The sequence below is a fragment of the Cryptomeria japonica genome, chromosome 5 (assembly GCF_030272615.1).
Source record: "Cryptomeria japonica chromosome 5, Sugi_1.0, whole genome shotgun sequence".
In the NCBI taxonomy this organism is placed as follows: Eukaryota; Viridiplantae; Streptophyta; class Pinopsida; order Cupressales; family Cupressaceae; genus Cryptomeria; species Cryptomeria japonica.
Window position 1 is genome coordinate 397,164,020 of NC_081409.1, and position 16,427 is coordinate 397,180,446.

The 16,427-nt window shown below is 39.4% G+C and overlaps 2 protein-coding genes across 2 annotated transcripts in view; both read left to right on the plus strand.

Annotated features, from left to right (window-relative positions):
- The first annotated feature begins 4,335 nt into the window (after positions 1 to 4,335).
- On the plus strand, positions 4,336 to 4,998 carry LOC131875939 (uncharacterized). Its single transcript, XM_059220678.1, has one exon. The coding sequence runs from the start codon at positions 4,336 to 4,338 to the stop codon at positions 4,996 to 4,998; it is 663 nt and encodes a 220-aa protein (XP_059076661.1).
- Positions 4,999 to 9,261: 4,263 nt separating this feature from the next.
- Positions 9,262 to 16,427, plus strand: part of LOC131062332 (hydroxyacylglutathione hydrolase cytoplasmic) — a 192,492-nt gene continuing 185,326 nt past the window's right edge. Inside the window, exon 1 of the mRNA XM_057995974.2 lies at positions 9,262 to 9,488. Coding sequence (XP_057851957.1) covers positions 9,442 to 9,488 — 47 coding nt within the window. The 5' untranslated portion in view covers positions 9,262 to 9,441. The remainder of the gene's footprint in view (positions 9,489 to 16,427) is intronic.

Consider the following 16,427-nt stretch of genomic DNA (forward strand, 5'->3'; position numbering starts at 1 on the left):
TTGTGTTAATGTTACTATTAACAAGGCTCTCCCAAACTTTATCTCCCTAAAATCAAAATGAGGAAAATGGTCCCAAGCTATTGTGTAAGAAAATGCCACCTTGTTTTGCCAGAAATGCAATAATCAGGGCCATTCCTATATTGATTATAAAGCCCTTGTGGTTGTGGAACCCAAGCTCAAAAATAAAGCCATCTAGGCTGAGCCCATCAACCCTGGTGACCCATCATCCTCGGCTCCCCTTGAGCTGACTACTGTGAATGAAATATCTGAGGATTACCCTCACACGGACAAGATCCTAGAAATCTTAAAATCCCCAGCAAACCCAGTTAAAAACTCAAGCATTCCCCTAGAAGAGGGGGAGATCCCACAGGTGATAGCCCTCAACCTGTTCCCCAACCCCCGCCCATCTGCTTCCCCACCCCTTGTCCTTCACGCCCCTAGCCCGATTATGGCTAAGCCTCTTATGACTGATAGTATCTTGCCCACCTCTTCAACCTCTCTCTCCCCTGCAATGGGGGATAGAGATGCGCACCCTGGAAACTCACTGGCAACTCCGCTGAAAGTGTCCCCCCCCGGGTTCTCCTTGGATGGATAATGAAGATTGGATAACCCAGAAGAAGAAAGTCAAGACCAAGAAAGCAAATATGGGGGGAAATGAAAATAAAGTTGGCAGACCCTCAGAAAGAGTCCTGAGACACAAGGTAATGGCAAGGGACATTGCAAGGACAGACAAGTGACCTTGGACGGACTTAACAAAAGTAAGAAATGAAGTTCCTCTCTTGGAACATAAGGGGCTTGAACAACCCCCAGAAGCAGTTCGCCATAAAACAACTCATTCTGGAGATGAAAATTGACATTTGCCTCCTTCAAGAAGTCAAGATGCCCTCTCAAACCTTTGTTGCGGTTGCTGGTAAACTTTGGCCTGGAGCAGACTATCTGTATGTTGATGCTTTGGGTGCTTCTGGGGGTATTGCTACCCTCTGGGATCCCATTAAAATGAAAGGTAAGCTTTTCGCTAGCTCCCAAAATTTCCTAGTTGTTTCTCTTCACTATGGAGAACAATGCTGGCAAATGTTCAATATATATGCTCCCAACTCAAGGTCGGGGAGACAGCTCCTGTGGGAGGAAATTTCTAATATCATTGTGACTAACCAGAAGAATCAGTTTATGCTTGTGGGAGATTTTAATTCCCCCCTCTACCCCTCCGAGAAGTGTGGTGGCCTAGAGGATTTCTCTGACAGCATGGGCGACCTAGCCAATTTCATCAATGCCTCTAGCCTTATGGATATTGACTTAGAGGGTTCTCCCTTCACCTGGTCGAATAATAGGAAAGGTAAACATCTTATTCAAGTCAGACTGGATAGATTCCTGATTTCCACCAATTGGGACATCAGACATAGCTCTTACCTGAAAACCTTCCCAAGGACTACGTCTGACCACAACCCCCTTCTTCTCCATTGGAAAGACAAACCCTGCCAGGGTCCTCCCCCCTTTCACTATGAGATCATGTGGGCCTCTCATCCGGACTTTAGGGAGCTGGTTAGATGCTGGTGGACCACCTCGATCCAAGGGATGACCATGTTCAGAATTATGGAAAAACTAAAGCTAATTAGCAGGGAAGTCAAAGGTTGGAATAGGACCACCTTTGGAGACATCTTCAAAAGAAAGAAGGACCTGGGGTCTAGACTGGAACAACTTCAGAATATTATGGCTACCGGTAACCCCTAGACCCCATTTTGAAGGAGGAAGACTGCCGCAAGAGCTAGAAAGATACCCTCTCCAAGGAAGAAGTGTACTGGAAGCAAAGATCCAGGATCCAGTGGTTGAAAGAAGGGGACAGAAACTTTGCTTTCTTCCACAGATCGGCTTGTATCCACAGGAGAAGGAACTATATCAAAAGTATTAAGAATTAAATTGGAGAGGAGATCTCTGAAGACTCTTTGCTTGGACAAAGTGTGGTGAACTTTTTCACTAGACTGTATGCGGATAATGGTGGAAGTGTTTCTCCGCTCCAGGACTGCCTTGTTAGCAAGCTGCCGATGGCCATCAATGAGGACGACAACCGACAACTTATGGTCCCCATCTCTGCTGACGAAGTTCATTGGGTTGTCTTTGCTATGGGGGCCTACAAGACTCTAGGCCCAGATGGTTTCCCCCCGACGTTCTTCTAGGATTTTTGGGACATTGTTAGCTACGATGTCACCAAAGTTGTTCAAGATTTCTTCAAGACGAGGAGATTGCTGAAAAAGATCAACAACACTTTCATTGTCCTCATCCCCAAGACCACTAGACCCAGCTTCTTGAAGGAGTATCATCCCATAAGCCTCTGCAATACCATTTATAAGATACTCTCCAAGGTCCTTGTGAATAGGATTAAAGCCTTCCTGGAAAAATTTATCAGTCCGTCCCAAAAAGGCTTCGTCCCGAGACGCCAAATTTTGGATGCTGCCATTGCCACTCATGAGATAATCCACTCCATGGATAGGAGCAAATTACCAGGTATGGCCTTTAAACTTGATATATCTAAAGCTTATGATAAGGTTAATTGGGAGTTTCTTTTCAAAGTGCTTCTAAAACTGGGATTTAACCAAAAAAACGGTGAGTATGATTCAGGAACGTGTTACCATGGTTCAATTCTCAGTGTTGATTAATGGGACTCCTAGGGGATGTTTCAAAACTGAAAAAGGTATGCGACAGGGTACCCTCTGTCCCCTTACTTGTTTATCATGATAGCTGAAGTCTTAAACTGAAATGTGACCCATCTGGTCACCAATGGTAGGCTGCAAGGGTTCAAAGCGGCCTCCACGCTCCCCCCCTCTAATATTCAACAGTTCGTGGATGACACCTTCCTATTTGGTAAGTCTTCAGTCATGGAGGCTAAAGGGTGGAAGATCCTACTTGCCGACTACGCCAAGGCGTCGGGACAATGCATCAACTATGAGAAGAGTAATCTCTACTTCTTCAACACCCCTAATGACCTTCAACTCAGAATTCTCTCCATCCTCAGATGCAAAATGGCAACTCTTCCGGGGATCTACCTGGGCCTCCCCCTCACGGTCAAGGAAGTCACCCCCACCTTCTGGAACTCTATTTTGGAAAGAATTCAAAAAAAACTTGTGAGATGGAAAGGGAAATTCCTTAGTAGTGCGAGGAAGCTCCAGCTTCTCGCAGCCTCCCTACAAGGAATTCCAGTGTACTTCCTTTCCATGTTTAAAATATCAGGGACCATGGGGAAAAACTTGAGAAAATCCAAAAAACCTTCTTATGGACTGGCTTGGAAGTGAAAAAATGCCTTGCTTTGGTCAATTGGGATACCGTGTGTTTACCTAAATCTCTAGAAGGTTTGGGCATAAGAAAGATTAATGCCCTCAACAAGGCGCTAAATGCCAAGATTGGATGGACTCTAGCTAAAGGTGAGGCGGACTAGTGTAACATTATCAAAGCTAAGTACCTGGACCGGGAGAATTTCTATTATAATTTGAATACAACCGACCTTCCCCAGGGTTCCAAGTTGTGGAACAACATCCTAAAGAGCAGAGTGATGGTTAGAGAAGGTCTGAAGTGGCAGCTAGGAGACGGTAGAAAGGTGAGATTCTGGGAAGACTTTTGGACGGAGGACAGGCCTTTGGTCAACACTCGCTTCTATCAAATCATGAACCACCTTAAAGGTATCCTAGGGGAGTTTATTGCGGACTATTTGGTTCCAGGAAGTGTTTGCTAGAAGGACATTGTTCTCATCTGCAACAATAGACCTAACCCGATCCCCCTTGCTCAGGATCTACAACACATATTGTTGAAAAACAGAATCCCCCTGGCCCCGAATGAAGACAACTTCATATGGAAAGAAACCCGATCGGGCTCCTTCTCGGTCAAATCTTCTTACAATCAGCTCCTTAAGCACCCTGTGGATGCTGAATGCTGGAAGAAAGTTTGGAACCCTCAACTAATCCCTAAAATCAATTTCTTATGGTGGTCCCTCATGCATGGTAAAACCCTCACACTTGATAACCTGAAGAAGAGGGGATTCCATCTCCCCAATAGATGCAGTCTATGTAAAGCTGATGAGGAATCTATTGATCACCTTTTTGTCCTCTATCCCTTTGCGGCTCATATTTAGTCTATTACTCTTCAGAAATGCGGTCTCTATTGGGTCTTTCAAAAGAATATTAAAATTTTTGCTTTTGATTGGACCCCCCCTCCCATCATCCCCTCATCATTCAATTTTGGAAACAAATACTGCCGTACATCTGTTGGGCCTTGTGGAAAGAAAAAAACAACAAAATTTTTAGAGACACTGAGACCCCCCCGGACACGGTGGCTCACATTTGCTTTAAGATGATCTTTGAAAATCTAGAAGTTACAAAATGGAAAATCCCCCCTTACCCTCCCAATAAGGATGACAAAAGGATTGTTGTTTTCTGGAAGCTCCCCCCTGTCTTTGATCGTTTCAACAACAGTACCAAGAACAAGAGACAGATGACCAGATGGTCAACCCCAAGGCTACACTGGTTTAAACTAAATTTTGATGGTTCAGCTCAAAGCAATTGTCAGGTAGGTGGTGGAGTCATTCAGGAACATCTAGGGAACACGGTTGCAGCCTACGCTGGCAACCTAAGGAATAATACGGTCACTCAAGCTGAAGGAATGGCTCTCCTTTGGGGTCTGAAAATGGCTAACTCCATAGGAATAAAACATCTGGAAATTGAAGGAGACTCTCAAATCATTATTGACTCTGTCAAAGGGAACGCTTTGGTGGGGTGGAGAGTGGAACCCATTATGAGGGATATCAGGTGCCTCCTGGTCAAGCTGGAGGACTTCACTATCCGCAACATCTTCAGAGAAGGAAACAGAGCTGCCGATTCCATGGCGGCTGACGGAAGGCTGCAGAATGGCTTACGATGTTGGAGGGACCCCAGTCTGCTGCCGGTCACCACTAAGGAAATCTTGGAAAAGGAAAAGGCCTTTACCCAGGAATGGACCGTCCTATCCACTCAATAATGAAGGAAAACTTTTTTCAATTTTCAAATTGGCACGGGGACCCTGCCAATTTCTATCCTAGACAGCCATGTATCAAAGGCAGGCTGAGTCATCAATACTATATGGGATGGATTTATGATGAAAGTACAGACATCGGGAATGATTACTCCCTAATTATTACCCAGGCGAAGCCAACTGACAACGATAAAGGCGGCGTTGGGGACTTGTCAACTCACATTGGGCCACGTGAAGGCTCGCACGTTCCGAGTAGATCTTCAACTTTCAATATCTATTGGATCTTAAGGGATAATAATCATTTTGATTATTACGACCGTTTATTTCAAGTCCGACACAATTATCTTAACAATTCCGCCTTAAGTTTGCTTTGGCTCTGCGTTTTGGTTGTAAGTCATTTTCAATCTGTTAAACTAGAGGATTCAAGAATGGGGGGGGGGGACAGGCGCAGACTGGAACCCAATAAAGTGGATGAGTTCAAAGCTAAACCGACGGCCTGGTTTGTGTGCACTGAAGGCGGTATTGACAAATTCATGGAAAGCATGAAGGGCAATGACGAAAGACTTTCCAGACAGTTTGTGACTTCCTAGGAGGACATAAGGGTGACCATGGGAGGAATCTCTTTCGAAATCAATGAAGAGGTTATAGCTCAGGCGACGGGCCTTTCAATGGAGGACATAAAATGGAAAAAGCAGAGCCGCATTGCGGATTCTACTAGCCTTAACCAGTTCTTCTGCCATGGTGAGAGCCCTATCAAGAGGGCGAGAGGATTCAACAGGGAGGAGCTCCCTCATCCGTGGGACGAGGTCTGCTATATCGTGATGAAGTATTTTACACTAGAGGGCAGGTATGGCATTTTCTAATACTACCATCTCCCGTTCCTGAACCATTTGAGGAATAAAGACCTCATTTCCATTCCATTCTTTTTACTGCATTCGATGGATGCTAATATTAAAGATATAGTCGAAGCTAAGAAAAAAGGGAAAGACTTTCCCATCCCGCATCAGGGCCTTATTCTCTGCCTATATAACTTTCACCTCGCCCTCTGCCTGCCCCACTCCATTTCTATGCAGAATGTCAGCCCCTCGACCCACCCTCCGGCCATTAATGATTCAAGCCCTCGGCATCCGGAATTTGGCTCCTCCAGCAAGAAAACCAAGAATCACTCCCCGGAGGAGGTCAGAACCCCCAAAAGAGTCAAAATCCAAGAGATTGACTCTGATTTGGATATTACTGAAGAAGCCAACACCCCCCGTCGCTCTAGCAGACTGGCCTCTAAACCCTCAGATAAATCCCTGAGAGACCCCTCCTCCTCGCACGACACGGGCAACTCCATTTCGACTGTTAAAATTCCCCTGGCCTAGCACAATCCGACCGCTCATTCTGTGAGCTCCACCCAGATTTCTGAAAGCCCTGTGTCCTCCAAGAGTTAAGAGCTGACCAATTTCCCCTCCTCGACCTTCGGGATTGAAAAAATATTGGTCATTGAAGAGGCCAACAACGTGAAGGAAGAGGATTCCAACCTGGCAGAACTTGAGAAAAAGATAGAGGCCCTCTCTGACAATGTGCAGGTGATCACCAACAGACTGAAGGCGGCGGAGTCCAAGATGCACGATGTGTCCAAGTTTTCCTTGAATGTTATGAGATGCTCGGCTACTACGCTGTGCCTATTGCAGGAAAGCACGATCAAAGGGAAAGGCAAGGAGGATGACAACTACAAAGGCCTGTTCAAATTCCTCACTAAGGAATGGGCTAGAAAGCTGCTCCCTAAGAAGAGCCAAGGGAAAAAAAATTAACTTTCTGCATGTGGAGGAGTTTTTTGTCTATGCTATGTAGTTGCTGGCTGGATAAGCCTAGTGTTGGCTTTTGTTTATATTTTGTTGTTTATGGCTCTGCATGGCATATGAATTATACTTTGACTAGTAGTATTTTATCGCTGATAAACTCTCGTAGTTTGGTTTTTATTTTTGATAGAGGTAAAAGGTTGCTACTTTGCTGATTATATGCGGACAATGGTCCTGCCACTGTTCTCATAATTGTGCCTATGGGTCAGCCCCCTCGTTTTTGGCTGCTTTTATTATCAAAAACATAGTTTAATGTGGAATGTTATATTTATATTTTAAATTATTATTTTTGTTTAGCTCGATTTGATTTAGACTCCAATCGATCATGGTCATGATAGGATAAACTTAATTTCAAGAGAAAGGGTTAATCAAGGTTAGTAGAATGATGTGTAATTCACGTACCTTAATTAGTTTCAATTTGAATGCAATTCAATAAGTCATTATAGATGCTTTATTCTATCTAAAATTTTATAGAAAAATGATTAACATCAATCTAAGAAACTAGCTTCAACGTCATCTACACAATTATTGATATGCAATAGATGATATATGTAATTCTATAATATCTTTATTTGACACCCTACTTGTAGTGTGGATATTAAGAATAAGGATATATAATTATAGGAGTACTTATGTCAAAGTTGTTCTTCTAGTGTTTGATTCAAGAGTACCTTGTGATAGTTAGTGATGAACAACTCATTTAGACTTTAAGTAGGGGACACAGATTAATGTATCATTTTCAAAGAAAAGCTATAATGCCATGATTCATGGTCTTGCTCATTATCATATATATTTGGATATTTTTATCATATCAAGTAGTTTTCTATTATTGACCATGAGGAGTTGAGAATAGATTAGTACATTATTTGCTAAAAAATAATAGTGAGTGTGGGTAGAGTTAAGTTGGAAGTGATCTAGAGGATACAATGAGCTAGGACCTTATTTTATTAAAATTCCCATCATAAATCCACAAGTTTACCTCCCACTTGGACCAATTGAACCGAATATGATACATATGGCCATAGCTAACAATTTTTCTTTAAAACCCACTTTAGGTCATATTTAGTTGATTCACCTTTTGTAAAGATAAAAAAACTAATGGCAAAGAGAGAGGGATGCCATTGGCTCTATTACATGTATTTAAGCACTAGGGTTAAAATTTCGTTGAAGCTTTTTATCCATTAATACTTCCATTGAATCACACGGATCATGTCAAAGATGCATGATTAGAGAGTTTTTAATTGCTAATTAATAGGCATAGTTTCACCATTAAACATCATGTAGGGCTCAATTGAATTAATACATGTGTTGGTTAAAGGATTAATTATTACAAGTCTATGATTCTTTAGAAAATCATTCATTGATATTATAGAAGGTTAAATTTAAACATAATTATTATATGTTCATATGTATAATTTAATGAAATGGTAGTGATCTACAAGTTCCTTTGTCATGTTGTGAGCAATTGGGACAAATGAAAATGTGTGTAATGGAAATCAAATGTGATTGATCTATTATCATATACTTACTAATTGAATCACTATGTTTTACACCCTCTTCTATATCATAGTTTTCATACATTAGTATCTTAGAATGTAGATACACCGTGTCGCATTAGATTCCATCACCTTGTCAATTTTGAGTTGCTAGACGACCTCATGTAGGGTTGGCAGTTTTTCGTATCATGAAGAATTCTGGGAAAGCATAATTGCTTCATGGTTGGGCAAAAAAGCGCCCTGGCAATGTTCTCACCCGCAGTGTGCTCGGGGGAGATAGATGTCAAAATCTCCTATTAGGATTATCATCAGCTATGTATATTATGTATTATAGTAATCAAACTTATAAATGAAACAATTTCCTTATGTTTACCTATCTCTTGACTCATGTACTTTGACAATATGTCAAAATGTGATTTTATGTCTCTATTTTAATATATATTTGAACAAATTATGTTAATGTGACATTAACATAATTTGTTCAAATATATATTAAAATAGAGACATAAAATCACATTTTGACATATTGTCAAAGTACATGAGTCAAAAGATAGGTAATTATGTAATTTAATATTTTAACTAAATAAAAATCTTAGTACATTAAAATCTTTCATTCCTTCATTTACCTACAATGCACATTAACATAATTTGTTCAAATATATATTAAAATAGAGACATAAAATCACATTTTGACATATTGTCAAAGTACATGAATCAAAAGATAGGTAATTATGTAATTTAATATTTTAACTAAATAAAAATCTTAGTACATTAAAATCTTTCATTCCTTCATTTACCTACAATCTTACCTTATCCATATTTTAATTCTTTAAACTATCAAATTGCCTTTGACTTTCACCTATTTTAGCTGAGAGAATCTTAAAAAATACAAGTATATAAATTGTAATTGATTATTTTTTATCTGTAAAAATTAATCTAACTGACAATTCAAGCCGAAGAAAAAGCCAAACCCGTCCTGCTTGCGACCATTATATACGCTTTGCTGTGAATTGATGACAAAATTTGCGTAAAAATAGCACATCGAAGGAATCGTTCCTCTATATTTTTCCATTTCTGAGACATATTCAGAGAAGCCGGCTTTGCATATAATGAAGATTGTGCCAGTGCCTTGCTTGGATGACAATTATGCATATCTGTGAGTTTATTATCTCTGTAAATCTTTAACTTGGAATGAATATAGACTCTTGTTATGTGAGTGTACTGCAAATCTTCAATGCCCCATTTCAAAGGGCTTCACCTATCGTGGATTTAAGATATGCCCTAAACCTTCTTTGAAAGTTAATACCTGTTCCATATACTTAACAGCACTTGTGCCGTTAACCATCCTAAAAGTCAGTCCGGGTAAGCACTGTTTTTTCTTTACAGTGCCGAGGGAATAATTAATACTATATACGAGGTCCAAGACCTTACTAAGTTATACTCCACGATGTAAGGAAACAGTCAAGCTGCCACAAATTTGCCCTCTCATCCCAATTTTGAGTACCTCACAAACATCAATTCGACCAATTCACGAGGCTTCTAAAGGAGCTGAACCTTCTCCCTTGATTTCACTAGCCTCAGTATTTCTCGCTTTACATCAGCCTTTTATCTTTTGCTGCTGGTTTTCTATTAAGGCACCCATGCACCAAATGTATGGGAATAAGCCAGCGTAGACCTCAAGAAAAGATTCACAAAGAAGACTGCTGAAGCCAAGACATGAACCCCATCAAGGCTATCTCTTGATTGGAGTTAAAATTGTTGGAGGTGGGTTAAAGCCCTCGATGATTTTGTAGCGTAGGTTGACCTTCATATATGTCACTATATGCCGACTTATGATTGAATATTCAGTGGTGGAAGATTATACGTGCTTTATTAACCTCACTATATATGTATACACACAGAGAGGTGCCCAAAAAATTAAAAAGATAATGAAGAAAAACCTGCAATGTAGATTAAATTACATGTTTGATTCTCTCTGTTATCAGTTTAGGGCTCTTAATCTACATTGAAGGCATTATATATATATTTATATATATATACTCCATTTATTTATATAGGTCTCAGCTGCATGGAAACAAAGAAAGAAGCAACAGTCCCCATTCGTGGATAGAATATCTCTTTAGAATGCATGAGCAAATATCCCCCAAATTAAGGAAAACGTGGGGAACAAGATTGAACTAACTGTTTGCATGAAAGTTTTATGGTGGAGAAAAATGAAAAAGAGGGCTAACTAACTAATAGCTTATTCATGCGTGGAGGGCAATTAAATAGAACTGACTGCTTTTATTTCTTGCGGTGCCTATTTTATTACAAAATGTGACTGCATGCAAATTAGAAGAAATTAACTCCAGCTAACATTCCTCCTTAATTTCTTCCATTGACAATTTTAGCTTCAGTCATTCCCAAATTTTCTCGTAGATATTCAAAGTTTTCTCTGGGTAGTGCTTTAGTAAAAATATCAGTTAACTGATCTTCAAAATCTTCAGATCTGCAGAATTCAAGATGGATTTCTCTATTGTTGACCGATTCTCTGATGAAATGATATCTCGTATCAATGTGCTTGCTCCTCTGGTGAAAAACATGATTTTTTGATAGTGTGATTGTTGATTTGTTGTCACAAAACACTGATGTAGGCTCCTCTTGTGCTTGCAATAGATCCTTCAATATTCTCCTCATCCAGATTGCTTGGCATGCTGCTGATGTGGCTGCTACATATTCAACTTCAGCTGATGAGAGTGTAATTATCGCTTTCTTCTTTGATGCCCATGAGATTGCTCCTGTACCACAATGAAAGATATATCCAGAAGTGCTCTTCCTATCATCGATATCACCTGCAAAATCACTGTCAGTATAACCCAGAGTTCTGTGACTCGCGGCGAGTCACGCGAGTTAGCGGGCCAGGTGACCCTGACCCAGGCTCGGATGGGTCAGGGGGCGTGACTCGCTGAGTCAGCGAGTCACTCCCTGACTCGCCGAGTCAGCGAGTCACTCCTTGACTCGCTGAGTCTGAGGGTCGTGACCCGGCCGATGTCACTTAAAAAAGTGCAGTCAAAAAAAAAAAAAAACATAACATTTCGTTTCCGTGCTGATTTCAAAGCGGATGAGGAGGTTCTTAGCGGGCTATATTCAGTAGTACAACGGATGGGCACTAATACCACAACTACACTGCTCGAGATGGATGCATTTAATAATGCAGTAGGGGCGATCTTTGCCAGCCAATTGTGCAAAGAGGGTCGGACAAAATTGCAGCCAGGTAGAAAATTCTAAAGTTTATGACTTATGCATTTTAATTTTTCATTTTATAATCTACCTTTAAAGTTGGAAATGAGACTAGTGTATTTTTCTTTTCCTTATCTCAGATAGATGGTGGCAAATGTTTGGGCCTTCAACCCCAAACCTTCAAAAAATTGCCATCCGCATATTGAGCCAGCCATGCAGCGCAACTGGAGCATGTTCAAGCACATCCACTTGAAGAGGCGAAATAGATTTGTCTGTGGAGAGGTTGAATGATCTAGTCTTTGTTCATTACAACCTCCGTCTCAGGACCAGACAGATTTTGGACGCTGACTCTTCTTTGATCACTCTAGAGGAAGTCGACCCCGAGTCCGATTGGCTCACTGAGTCCACCGATCCAGTCTTCACTGATGAGGACCTTGAGTGGGTTGACCAGGCAGACAGAGAGGCTGGGGCTGTGGCTATGACAGAGGAGGAGGATAGAGCACGATCAGGCACAACACCTATGGCTACTCAGACTGGCACATAACAGGCAGAGACTATGGCTACTGAGTCATCCAGGACCTACGTTAGACACCTTTCTAGGAGGCAGATAGACGAGGCTGAGCCAAAGCCTGAGCGATAGACTTTTTTTTGTTTACACTTTACAGTTACATATATGTTTGGGAACATTTGAAGTCATGGATTTTATATACATTGGACAACATTTATAACTCTATATATCTATGTTTACTAATTCCTTCAGCTACAATTTACATTTCTACGCATGTGATGGATGTATGTTTATGTATGTGATCAAATTAGCTTCTATTTGATGATGTTATACTGTCTTTAAGCTTAATTCAATAATGGGTGTATGAAACAAGTTTTAAATCATTAAAAATCTCTAAATTTCAAGGGTTTTCTTATTTTGCCGAGTCGTTGCCGAGTCCGAGCCGAGTCAGCCTTGCCGAGTTAGAGCCGAGTCCGAGTCTGGGAACTTTGGTATTATAACCTATCAAATCAAACTCATTAGTGGTGGAATATAAAATTCCACATCCCTTGGTTCCAGCAACATATCTCAATATCCTCTTTCCAACTTGCCAATGTGAGTCTTTTGGTGACTCCATAAATCTTGAGATTAAACTAACACCATACATGATGTTTGGCCTTGTAGCTGTGAGATACATGAGACTTCCAACTAGTCTCTTGAACAAAGTTGGATTAACATTTGACCCCTTGTCCTCTCTGCTAAGTTTTGTTCCTGTTGCAATTGGAGTTGGTGCTGGTTTACTATTCAACATTTTGAACTTTCTCAATACATCCTTGGCATATTTAGCTTGACAAATGAAAATTCCTTTATCAAATTGAACTACCTCAATGCCTAAAAAGTATCTCATCAAACCCAAATTTGTCATTTCTGATTCCTTCATGATTTCTGATTTAAAAGTGTCTACAGACAAATTTCCAGTGAAAATCAAATCATTTACATACAAGCACACAATCAAAATCTGACCTTCTTTGTTAATCTTTGTGTATAGAGTGGGCTCATTACTGCTTTTGCTGAAACCATTGCTTGTCATGTATGAATCATTCCTGCTATACCATGCTCTAGGTGCTTGTTTGAGACCATAGAGCGCCTTCTTCAATCCATAGACCTTGTCTTCATGTCCATGCACTTCATAACTTGGAGGTTGTTTCACATACACTTCTAGAAAACCATTCAAAAATGCAGATTTAACATCCATTTGAAAAACTTTCCAATTATATTGAGCAGCTATTGCTAAAACCATTCTAACTGTATCAAGTCTAGCAACTGGAGCAAATGTTTCAGTATAATCAATTCCATGTTGTTGTGCATAACCTTTTGCTACTAATCTAGCTTTATGTTTGTCAATTTCACCTTTTGCATTAGATTTGGTTTTATAAACCCATTTGACACCAATGCAATCCTTACCTTCAGGTAGATCCACAAGCTCCCATGTCTGATTTCTTTCAATGGAATCAATTTCTTCATCCATGGCCTTGATCCAATGTTCCTCCTTAACTGCTTCTTCAAAACACATAGGATCACAAGAGAATAAAGCAAAATTTGAACTAAAATCCAAGCATTCTTCACCTTGTTCATATATCTCTTTCAAGCTTCTCATTTTCTTACCTTTTGATTTAGCAAATGTAGGAGTTGTCTCATTATATTTCTTGGTGGAGTGCTTGGTTCTACTTGATTTGATTGATCAACTTGTTCTTCTTGTTCTTCTTCATTATTTGGTATTGGTGCTCCAATTGTGACTACATTGTCAACATTTCCATCCCATGCTTCTTCCTCCTTAAATATGACATCCCTGCTAGTAATCATTTTCTTTGAAACAAGATTATATAATCTGTAAGCTTTTGATTGCTTACTATAACCAATGAAGATACATTTTTCACTCTTATCATCCAATTTTCTTCTTATTTCAGCTGGAACTAAAACATATGCAATGCATCCAAAGATTCTAAGATGAGATACAAAATGTTTCTTACCACTCCATGCTTCTTGAGGGATTATGTCTTTAACACTCTTTGTGGGACTTCTGTTCAGAATGTACACTGCACATGCATCTGCTTCAACCCAAAAATCATTAGACAAGTTTTTTAGCCTTTAGCATACTTCTTGCCATCTCCATTATGGTTATGTTTTTCCTCTCTGCTACACCATTCTGCTGTGGTGTGTACCTTGTTGTGAACTGTTTCTTGATCCCCTAATCTCTGCAAAAATCCAAAAATTCATTAGAACTATATTTACCACCTCTATTAGATCTGAGTACCTTGATGAAGAGTCCACTTTGTTTTTCCACCATTGATTTGAACTCCATAAATTTATTGAAAGCATCAGATTTCTCCTTGAGAAAGTATATCCAAGTTTTCCTACTGAAATCATCAATAAATGTCAGAAAATATAGACTTCCTCCTAGGGATGGGGTTTGCATAGGGCCACATATATCAATGTGGACTAGCTCCAAAGGCACTCTTGCTCTATTTGAACTTCCTACAGGAAAAATTTCTCTATGTTGTTTTGCCTTTATACAACTTTCACAAGAATTAGTAGTCTGCATGATAGGTGGCAAACCTTTTATCATATTCTTCCTTTGCAATAAACTCAAGCCATCAAAATTAAGGTGTCCATACCTCAAATGCCAGAGCTATGCCTGATCCAAAATTTTCTGCCTTGAAATTAGCTTCGTCTATTCCATGAATCTGAAGGGGAAACATCCGGTTTTTGGTCATCTTAACCTTGGCAATCAACCTGTCACAAGGATTTCTATCCGAAATTGTACAAACATCATTGTTAAAGAGAACTCTATACCCTTTTTCAATCAATTGTCCAACACTTATTAGATTATGTTTTAATCCAGACACATAGTAAACATCGGGAATACACCTCTTTTCTCCATTTTTAGTCAATACATGTATAACTCCTTTCCCCATTACAGATACTACACTATCATTTCCCAATTTTATTTCAGATTTCACAGAATCATCCAGATTAGAAAATAATTCCCTATTTCCAGTCATGTGGTTACTACAACCACTATCTAAAAACCGTTCATTCTTAGAGCTTTCTTGTGCCACATTGCAAGTTATAAATAGACTACCAGATCTATTATCAGATACATCTAAATAATTTGCACCAGGTTTATCAACTTCTGCTTGTTTCTTTTTACATTCATATGCAAAGTGACCATATTTCTTACAATAGTAACATTGAATATTGGATTTATCAAACCTTGATGATTGTTCTTGAGATTGGTTTCTACCCCGTCCTTTATTATTGAAATTGCGATTAGATTGATTGGTTTTTTCTCCTTGATCTGTATTCATCTCTCCACCTCCGCCTCTTCCTCTTCCTCTAGAATTCGATCTTCCTCTTCCTTTGCTTGATGAACCTTGAGCTCTGAAAGCATTCTCAAAGAGGTATTATTGTTTCTATTCAATCTTGATTCATGTGTCAATAAAGAACCCATTAACTCATCTACTGATAACCGTGACAAATCTTTTTATTCTTCAATTGCTACAATTATAGAATCAAATTTACTAGGCAAACTCCTGAGAATTTTTTCTATCACCTTTTGATCTGTTAATTCTTCTCCATTAGATCTAATTTGATTCACAATATTCAAAACTTGATTCATAAATTGGTCTACAGACTCAGATTCTTTCATTTGCAAATTTTTAAAATTTCTCCTAAGAGATTGTAGTTTAGCCACTTTCACCTTTGTATTACCTTGATAGGCTGTCTCTAGAATCTCCCATGCTTTCTTGGATCTCATTGCTGCTGAAACCTTAGGAAAGATTGACTCATCCATTGCTTGCTGAATTAAAAACAAGGCTTTTGCATCCTTTTTTCTATTATCTCTAAGTTGATCTTTTTCTGCCTGAGTTAGTCCTTGAAAGGCTACTTGATCTTGTGGTTCTACAAAACCATTTTCTACCAAATCCCAAATATCTTGTGAACAAAACAAAGTCTTCATTTTAATTGCCCAAAACTCATTATTCTTACAATTGAAGATTGGAATTTGAGGCTGAATTTGAGTATTATTTGTTGCCATGACTTGCTACAGCAATCAACTTTCTCTCTCAGCAATAGTCTGCACCAAAAAATAACTCAGATCTGCATAAGCATTTAACTCTAGCTCTGATACCAATCTTGAAGGCAGAGATGAAAATAAAACAGAGAAATAAAAATCAATAATATGCTACAGCAAACAATAAATAGAATAAATAAACTTTTTACTATGCATTAACACCCATGCGTATGCTACAACACAATGCAAATTTATTTATTCATACTTAAAAATTACATCGCCTCCATTTATTTATAGAGGTCTCAGTTGCATGGAAA